Source organism: Drosophila obscura, unplaced genomic scaffold, assembly GCF_018151105.1.
Source record: "Drosophila obscura isolate BZ-5 IFL unplaced genomic scaffold, ASM1815110v1 contig_165, whole genome shotgun sequence".
NCBI lineage: Eukaryota > Metazoa > Arthropoda > Insecta > Diptera > Drosophilidae > Drosophila > Drosophila obscura.
In genome coordinates this window covers 1,885,812-1,896,063 of record NW_024542752.1, presented here as the reverse complement: position 1 = coordinate 1,896,063, position 10,252 = coordinate 1,885,812, and the positions used below count along the sequence as shown (strand labels likewise).

General features: G+C 43.7%; 1 protein-coding gene across 1 annotated transcript; it reads left to right on the top strand.

Moving 5' to 3' along the window:
* Positions 1 to 341: 341 nt before the first annotated feature.
* LOC111072394 (probable cationic amino acid transporter) lies at positions 342 to 9,974 on the top strand. Its single transcript, XM_022364238.2, has 13 exons — positions 342 to 1,109; positions 4,522 to 4,647; positions 4,730 to 4,883; positions 4,942 to 5,073; positions 5,149 to 5,247; positions 5,331 to 5,539; positions 6,304 to 6,475; positions 6,547 to 6,730; positions 6,800 to 7,386; positions 7,550 to 7,715; positions 7,894 to 8,110; positions 8,170 to 8,266; positions 8,340 to 9,974. The coding sequence occupies exons 1-13, from the start codon at positions 1,074 to 1,076 to the stop codon at positions 8,618 to 8,620; spliced, it is 2,460 nt and encodes an 819-aa protein (XP_022219930.2). The 5' UTR covers positions 342 to 1,073; the 3' UTR covers positions 8,621 to 9,974.
* The last annotated feature ends 278 nt before the right edge of the window (positions 9,975 to 10,252 follow it).

Genomic DNA, 10,252 nt, shown 5'->3' with positions numbered 1-10,252 from the left:
ACAAAAAAAAAAAAAACTCCTAAAAACTTTAAGTTAATTATTTCAGTTTCTGTGTTGAATGAGAACCGCAGGCGTTGGCATTTATATTAATTTTTGTTTGTGTGCGTAAGTTTGTGCGTGTGCAACGGTGAAAAAAAAATAGTACATACATATATTTGCATTTTGCATTCGTGTGTGTGTGGCAGTGCGTGCGTGCATGTGTGTGTGAGCCACGTGAAGGTAAAGGCGCGCCAACAACACCAAGTGACAGCGGGAAAGAACAAGGAGGAAGGACAAGAGTCAGTGGACAGAGTCCTAAGGGCAGCGGGCGGCCAAAGGTAGAGAAACTGAGAGAGAGAGAGACAGAGAGAGAGATAGGGAGACAGGACAGTGTTGGGCAGAGACAAAAAACTGAAAACGAAACTGAAAAGAAAGTGAAAATTTGCCTAACGTGGACAAGTGCAAAAGAAAGGAGGAGAGGGGTGAGATCCTTCAGACGTGAAACTGTTGAATATAGAATGACGTTGCTGAGAGAAATCAATGTGGAAAACAACAAAAAAGCAACAGTAGCAGCACCACCAGCACGAGTAACTGTAAACTTATCCTCAACAACAGCAACAGCAGCAGCAGAAGCAGCAGCAGGCGAAGGAACAGTAGCAGCAGGAGCTGCGAAAACAACAGAAGAAGCAACAGCAACATCAAGAAGCTCACCACGCAAGCAGAGATAAAGCGAAGAAGGTCATCAAGCTGCAAAGCAAAGAATAGGAAAGCGCCTGAAAGAAGAGTTAGAACTAGTGGGAAAAGGGCAACAGCCAGAACCGGAAGAATCCCAAGGAAGCAGCAGAAGATCAGCAACACACAAATACAGCAAGCAGCACCACATACACACACAACAACAACAACAACAAAAAAAACAATTCATCATCTCACTTTGCCATTTTATTGGCCACTCTTTCACCGTTCCGTTCGATTGTTGGTGCTGTTGCTGGGTCCTCCATTGACTTTAAATAGAAGAAGTTGTGCTCAACGCATCTGATTGCTGTTGCTGCATTTGGCTAGCGGGGGTGGAAAGGGAAGCAAGAAAGAAGAACGCAATGAAGCCATCGGATTTGTTGTTGGTGCTAGAGAAGGTAAGCAAAAGCATCTTTTTGTTGTTACAATCAAAAATAAAATACCAAAACCAATAACGAACAAACAAAAAGAAAAACACCAGAGGAAAATACCATAAGTTGTTGGTGGATATTTTTTTTTTTTTGGTCACTGCTAAAATTAAAGCAGCCCGCCCCCCACACCCCTACCATACTTTAGCAAATGACTCGGCGCTACGTACGCATATGTATTACTGTTTGTTCCTCTGTGTGTATACATGTACATGTGTGTGTGTGTGTGTGTGTGGAGTGGAATGGTGTGGGGGAGGGGGGGAGTGGTATGGCCGTAAAAAGGTCATTATGATACTGAACGCCGACGCAGACATACATACATATACATACACATACAGACTAGTGCGTAAATGTGTGTGTGTATGAACTTATGCAAATCCATTTAATAGAAAGAGAGGGCGAGAGACCATGGAGTTAAGAAGAAGCAGCAGCACACACACACAGCACACACAGGCTTACAGGGTCACTTGGGCAAATACATACGACATAAAAACCACAACAAAAGCACCGATGTGGGTGTCGAAGGATGGGATGGGATGGGAGGGTAGGGTAGGTGCTGCAATGTGGGAGCGTACAAACCACAAAATACAAAGAAATAGTAAAAAAAAAGAAAATATGTACATGTACATACAAAGGTACATACATACATACATGGATACCCTTTCAGAGACAATGTTTCCGCTTCCAGACATATGGTATAAATTATCCAAAAAATTACTCCAGTAATAACCTTAAGAAACTGCAGCTGATTAAAGTTCGGTTGCTTAATAGGTACTTTAAATTACAACATTAAATTTTTCTAGTGGTTAGCTCCTATAAGTTTAGTTCCTATATCAGCTACATTATGCTGTAGTGTTTCATTAATTCAACAAATATCATTTTGGATCGAATGTACATACGTATGTCAGATATATTCCAATTTGGGGAAATATTTTGCCGAAAAAATATAAAAACTCAGATCAGCAATGCATCCGTGTAAATGTCTCGTCCCTGGTTTGTGGAGTGGGCAAAACATTTTTGGCTTTACGTTATCTTTATGGCCACTTCTGTCTACCTACCTACCTCCCTCCCTCCCCTCCTTCCGTTACGACCGCAGCTGTAATTGGAGCCGGAGACGGGAGCCGGATACATGTCCCCAGACCCCTTGAAGCTCTAGAGCCCCATAGCCAAATCCCACCCACAGAACAGTTAGTGTCCAGCTTATCCCCCAGTGAAGGGGTGACGCGGCAGAACGAAAGAGAGAGAGAGAGAGGGAGAGGTCTATAAATAAAGCATATGTTGTTGGGAGGATTGGGTGGGAAAGGGATGCGAATAGAGTCGGAGGAGTTCAATTCATCATACGCCGTGTTGCGGACCAACCTAAAAGTATGCTTCTCATTATGACAATGACAGTCCAAAGGAATACGGTAAATAGAAGATGGATGATAGCGGCAGAGGCAGAGGCAGAATAGATGAAAGCCAAGAGAAGCAACAAGAAAAAAATATGAAATTCGAGTAATTTGCCAACTATATTTAATTCAAAAATATGTGTACTTATGGGTCTATTAAACCAGAAACCAGACTCCATAAGGGGTAGGAATTAATATTTGTTAAAATTCCAACTTAGGACAATGAATGATGAACATATGCAGATACATATGTACATATGTATGCACATATATCATTATAGCAAAAGAAGCTACTCGAGTATGCATAGGCATCATATCTGTACGCCCATTTAATTTATATTTAAAGCTCAGCTAATCCAGCACATTTAATATAGCAAATGGGAAAGAAACGGAAGCCAACATAAATACACGTAGAATACCTGCAACAAAAGGGTTTACATTTCGTATAAGATAAAATCAAAATATAAAAACAATCCGATAATATATTTATGTAAAATAAGCTAAAGATATACATACATATAAGAACTAAGAACCTAAGCATTCATCTCTTAAGCATTCACTGCTTCGAAAGATAAACGGAAAACGACACAAAACGGCTTTTGCGAAGTCCCAGCAATCCTCTTCTGGATGGGATTGGGGTTGGGCTGGGGGCGGGGGTGGATGGTGTTGTGTGGGATGACCTTCTGTGCCGGTTGCTTCTACTGCAGTTGTTGCTCCTCCCATCTTCTGGGTGCACGCGCCCTGGTCCCCTGTTACTTGCGAGCCATTAATAACGACAATTCACTCAAACAAGAAAAAAAAATAAAAGGCGTGGGGGGGGGGGCATAAAAAAGAAATGGGGACGACAAATGTCGCCGCAGCATGCAACTTGTTGGAGCAGAACGGATGGGAGATTGCAGAGAAGGGTGGTGATGCGGTGCGGTGCGGTGGGATGGTTAATGGATATGATTGCTTGTTGCACTCGACTGGGGAACAGCTTCAGAACTGGGTCTCTGATGAGGCTGGGGCTAGTGCCGGAACTGGGGGAACTGGGGAACGAACTGCTCGGGGTCGAATGAAAGGACAATACAGCATGTAGGAGAGTACGAGTCTGCTTTGATTGCGTCAAAGCTGCTGCTTTTGCTTTTGCTGCTGCTGCTGCTGCTGTTGATGCCATCGTTGTGGTTGTTTTCCTGAAACAGAGCCAAGTCCGTCCTACACTTATCACCGAGCAGGACAGGCAGAGTCACTGCGGTTGGCTTGGCCACCCGTTGAGTTGACATTAAATTTAGACACATCTTCAGTTGGACCTTTCACGAGGCAACGGGACGAATAAAAATCTATTCTAAGTGAATCGCATATTGAGCGATGGCTTAAATTTTATTGATTGGTAGTTGAAATGGTTAGTGGCAAATGAAAAGCCACATCCACACATCACGCCATACAGCCAGAAGGTTCGCCAAAAAGATTCTCCCATTCGAATTATGTGTTAATTCAAACAAAACAAGTAGATTGAACAAACAGCCCGACAATTTGATCTTTAATATCCTTTTAATTACCAAATAATTAGCTCCAGCTAATTTTCTCTTATTTAAACCTGCAAACTGAAATGCCACTAACATATTTATAGTTTAAAAATCTGTTTGGGCCATTAAGCTTAATTTTTTGTCGTTGTATTCGTGTTGCGTGACGTGCGGCAGCGCCCCTCGGTCATTTCAGCTGTCGGTATGCAATTACTTTTACATTTGAAAGACTTTTCTTACGGTGTTAGATACACAATGCATAGGCAGGCCCAGCCAACCACTTGGCAAGGACACCAGAGACTTGTTGCAAATATCGATTGAGTGCAAATCATTTTTCTTGCTTCGCTTGGTTATCAGCGGAGGAGGGCACTTGAGAGGGTGGTGGAGGGGGGGAAGGGGCACTCAAATGGCACTCATCTTTTAGCAGCTGATGCTAGCTGGCACTCCACAATTAATTGCTCTCTCACTCTCTGTCTCCCATTTTGATTGCAGGTCAAGTTCAGGGTGCCATTGCCGCCTGGCGTTAGCTCGACGACGCTCCTACCGAAGCTCATACGCACCAAGGATGTGAGGCAGCTGCAGGACGGCAATGCACAGCCACAGAAGCCCAAGCTGACGGTGAGAGATACCAGAGATACCACCATACCACCTGCACATTATTATCACCCATACGAGCATAACGAACCGATTTTACTTGCAGAAATGTCTGAACACTTTGGACCTGACCTCGCTGGGCATCGGCTCCTGCTGTGGCACTGGCATGTATCTGGTCGCCGGCATGGTGGCCCAGAAGATAGCCGGACCCGGTGTGATTATTAGTTTTATTATAGCCGCCATAGCGAGTATTTTCTCAGGTAAGTGATCGATCTCTTTTGATGTTATAATCTTCTGTACTATACTGTACGTATGCAGGCGCCTGCTATGCGGAATTTGGCGTTCGTGTGCCACACACATCCGGCTCGGCCTATATGTATTCATATGTGGCAGTTGGCGAATTTGTAGCTTTTATAATTGGTTGGAACATGATATTGGAATATCTAATAGGTATGTGGAGAGTGGAGAGGCGCTACAGCTACCCATTCTACTGATTCGATCACTTACTTCTCCTTATATATGTAGGAACAAGTGCCTGTGCCTGTGCTTTAAGTTCTAGCTTCGATTCCCTGACTGGCAATGCCATTGCGCGCACGATAAGCGAGTCCATTGGCACAATATTCGGTAAGTAGATTGGAACTACCATTAAACCATTGAACCATGCTCTTTACATTTATTCTTTTTTTTTTTTTAATTTTCCTTTTCAGGCAAACCACCGGACTTTATAGCCTTTGGCATAACGCTACTCATGACCTGCGTATTGGCGATGGGCGCCAGCAAGTCGGTCATCTTTAATCATTCCCTGAATGCCGTCAATCTGGCCACATGGGTCTTTGTCATGGCTGCCGGCCTTTTCTATGTGGACACGAAGACGTGGTCGGAACATCAGGGATTCCTGCCCTATGGCTGGAGTGGTGTAAGTATCCTTCTACACTTCTATCCTTCCCCAACATACTTCCTTCGCCATACAAACGTACACAATATGTTTATTGTTTTACATAAACCCAACGAGCCGACATTTTCTGATTGATTTGCGGCTCCAACGATTTTTAATGAATTATGAATGAAAATAACTTTATAAAAATTAACAAATGCAGCTACCAATTGTCTTTGATCGACTGTATAGCTTAAGCTTAACTTCTGGCAAATATTCAGCGTTCAAATAAAAAGTTGTGCACTTTGTAGTTAAAATTTGGACTTTAAAAAATTTGGGAAAAGTCGAATTAAATAATATGCTTTTTCTTTTATATTTTATTTGTAAGTACGTGTCAATAAGGCGTCGTTTAAGGTATCTTGCATAAATATCGTTAAATAAATAGCCAAGCTGCAGCCGTTGCAACACACCTATCAAAATCTCATTTTACCCTTGCACACCGTTCGGTGCCGCTGCCTTAGTGTAGGTTTTTCTTACCTGCCTCGTAATACTAGCATGTCCTGCTTTTTAATTTAACCTCAAATACAATTTATTAACAATTTTTAAAGCCCCGAAATTAATCAGAGCGACTCGGCTCAGATGCTGATCAAGAATATACGAATATATACTTTATGGGGTCGGAAACGTCTCCTTCTGCGCGTTACACACAGCCACTTTTAGCACAAATCTAATATACCCCTTAACTCTTCGAAAACTTTTGTATAAAATGGAAATAAAAACGAGTTACGACTAATTACTTTACTCAGGTATTCTCTGGGGCCGCCACATGCTTCTATGCATTTATCGGATTCGACATAATTGCAACAACCGGCGAGGAGGCGCATAATCCACAGAAGAGCATACCGAAGGCCATTGTGGGCTCCCTGGTTGTGGTTTTGATTGCCTATGTCAGCGTCAGTCTAGTCCTTACTTTAGTCGGTAAGTGCTTCGGCTGGGCATCCATCCAGCTATTTGTTATAATTATTAATTGAATTTGCTGTACCTTTTAGTGCCCTATGATCACATCAACACGGGAGCGGCTCTGGTCCAGATGTGGTCGTATGTGAATGCACCCAAGTGCCGTGCGGTGGTGGCGATTGGGGCCACAGCTGGTCTGTCCGTGGCCATGTTTGGCTCAATGTTTCCGATGCCGCGCGTCATCTATGCCATGGCCCAGGATGGCCTGATTTTCAGGTGCGTATCAGAAATGTCTGTTCATGTGGGAAATCTTCACCATCATCCATGCTCCATGCTCCATTTCAGACAACTCTCGCAGCTGTGGCAGCGCACCAATGTGCCTGGTCTGGCCACCATTGGCAGTGGACTGGCTGCGGCTTTGGTCGCCCTCACCATACGCCTGGAGATACTCGTTGAGATGATGTCCATTGGCACCCTGCTGGCCTATACCCTGGTCTCGACATGTGTCCTGGTGCTGCGCTACCAGCCGCACAGCACCTCGTTGGTGGAACTGTTGCCCGCCCAGCTGCGTACCCCGGTGGCACCGGGCACCGTCAGCGATTCGCATGCAACGCCCGCCGAGGTGCTGGAGGTGCCCAATAAGCTGACCATCAAGCGGGTGACACGCGGCATGTCCGATTCGGATGACTCCTTCATCGATGACAGCCCCGAGGGCTATCTGGGCGGGCGGGACGATCAGTTTCTGGTGTCGGATCGCTCCGAGAATAAGTTCTATGGCAGCGTTCATGGTGCACCCACCGGACCCACGGGCCAGGCGACCGCCTTCGACACGATGGGCTTGAACTTTATCACACGAAAGATCCATGACTATGCGTACCTGTGCCCCGGCTTCTTTCCCTGGATCAATCCCGGCCAGGCCACCACCGACAGTGGTATGTAGTATGCGATTTGACTGTGATTAGAGTGGGATTCTAATCGATGGCGATGCAAATTCCAAATTTAAATTTTTAAATGGAAAATTTTACTCTTTTGCTTTTGCTTTTTTCAATCCAAAAACACACAAAACCAAAACCAAAACCAAACCAAACCAACCAGGCATGTATGTCACGAAACTAGTTGGAATCATGTTCGGCCTCATATTCTTCTTGGATTTGTTCGCGGCCATTGGGTGGTCCGGTGGCCTAGCCGTCTTCATTTATTTAATTTTGTTTATCGGCATATTTGTGATATTATTGATTATATCGAGACAACCGCAGAATAGGTAATAATAATAATAGTAAAAGAAGAAAGCAGCAAGTATACGGATGACTCCACCATCACCTATTCCAACACACACACCATACATAATTTCCGCAATCTCCCCTCTCTCTTTCTCTCTCTCTCTCTCTCTCTCTCTCTGTCTGTCTGTCTGTTTGTCTCGTTCTTTGTGTCTCTGATAGATATGCACTGGCCTTTCTAACGCCCGGACTACCCTTCATACCAGCCATTGCCATCACCGTGAACATCTATCTGATATTCAAATTAAGCATCCTGACCCTGGTCCGGTTCACCGTCTGGATGTCCCTCGGCCTTGTCATGTACTTCTACTATGGGATCACGCACAGCAGCCTGGAGCAGGCCAGCGATGATCTCGAGCTGCATGTGGACAAGGATTATGTAAGTGTTTTCCCCAGCCATCTATTTTCATTTTTCATTTTTTCTATAAAAATTCATAGAGCAAAAACGTGGAGGAGAAGGCCGTCTGGGATCAGCAGTCGTATAATCAAACCCACGAGCCAGTCTGGGCCAGCAAGGAGGTGAAGCAGCCATCAAGTAAGCTCTGATAGAGATATACATATGTGAACATTATACTAGATATATAATGCTCTACTCTTGCCCGACATAGAGCAACGCTACAACTATGGAAAGTCTTCGTCGTCGTCTACTCAGAGCAGCTCCAGAAATGCCCAAAGCAATGCGGCGACAAAGCCGCCAGGCCGCAGCTCAACGGGCACACGGCCAGTGGCGCCATTGCCGCACACAGGCGCTGGTCAGGCGAAGGGTTCGGGCAAGGGAACGGGAACGGGCACAGGAACGGGAACGGGAGGACCGCCCATGGAGCGTCAATATACCGGGCAGTTTAGCATGTTTGTGGATGAGGGCCAGTTCCCGTCGTGGGAAGACTAAATTGGAATATTCAAACCCCTCCTCACCCCGAACCCATAGTTGTTTTCCCTTTTCCCAATCCCCGCTCCTGGATCCTCGGTTGATATCCCCTGATGTGTCCAGCAGGACTGCTGATCCCCAAATCCCAAATCCCACGTTTCGAATCGGATAGTCCTGGCAACAAAAAAACTGGGCCGCTCCTCAAGGCGTCGATCTGTGATCGTAGCCGTGTACGCTTGGGTGTCCAGAACGGAACCAGTCCCCCAGGTAGAGCTCACTCAACTTGTATATACAATTAGAGATGTTAAGTTTACCGGAATATGTACATGTATACGTATACTCGTTACATACATACATACATGTTACGGTTATGGGAAACGTGACGAGACGAGAGACGAGAGGAGACGAGCGAGCGTTTAGCGCTGACCGCCGTTATACACTTATACCATTATACAACATTAGTATATACAGATATATATACATATACATACATACATATATATACCTATGCATATACTATTTACAAAACATAGATTGGTTATTAGTGCAAAGTTATCAAAAATCCTGTGTATCCTGTGTATGCCATATACTACATATTCTACGTCCCCTCCCTTCCTTTTGTGCTCAGCTTCGATTGGCGAGCGTTTTGGGTGACGCTGGTCAATCGGCATTCAGCACAAGGGACAACAAGGGACAACAAGAGGACACGACGACCCTGGGGGACACTGTACCCTGGAAACAGTAGGACGACAGATGAATATTATTGGGAAAAGTAAGCAAAAACTGTGTGTGTAAGAGTGCCGGGTGTGCACAACTGTACATTTTATACACTCAATATTCTCACACACACACACACACACACATGATAATACATGCATACATGCCTAAGCTTATGGAAAGAGCGATGGATCAGTGAAGACTTTTTTTCCACCCCCACAAAAAGATATGCGCTGACCGAAAGGAACTTTGCATTAAGCTTAGGATCCACACACAGACACAGGGAACACATCCAAAACACTTATAGAGACACACACACATGGACACACAACTCTTATGTATTTATGATTGTATTGTTGTTCAAATATTTATGCTACCTGCTATGCTATGCATTTTATATAACATTTTGAAATTTGACCTTTTTGATGTATTTATGTATGAATACAGTTACTACTCTCTCTCCCCTCTCCAAGCCACCTCCCCCCATCTCAATCTATCCACAATTTTATTGTTTCCTGATTCTAGAGGCTCGCGCTAAGCTAAACCACACATTTTAAAGCGGCATTTCGCATTTGTTGTAATTCAATAATTCATTTTTCTTAACAAATACCAAACAAGAAAACAAAACAAAAAAAAAAACAAATTACCGAAGGAAAAGTAAATAAAAATACATACAAGAATATTTATGAGGAATACAAAAAAACAAAAAAACTTAAATGAAGGATACCAAAAAATATTTACTTATCGAAAAGAAAACTATTCAAAAACCTATACCAAAATCATAAAATACAAAAAATTATGATGTACTATAAACGGAATGTGGAGTCAAAAACCAAAATGACAAAAAGAAATGATGACAAATATCATATAACAAAAACAAACAAAGCAAAGAACATTTATGTACAATGCATACTTTTTTCCACTTTATATACACTA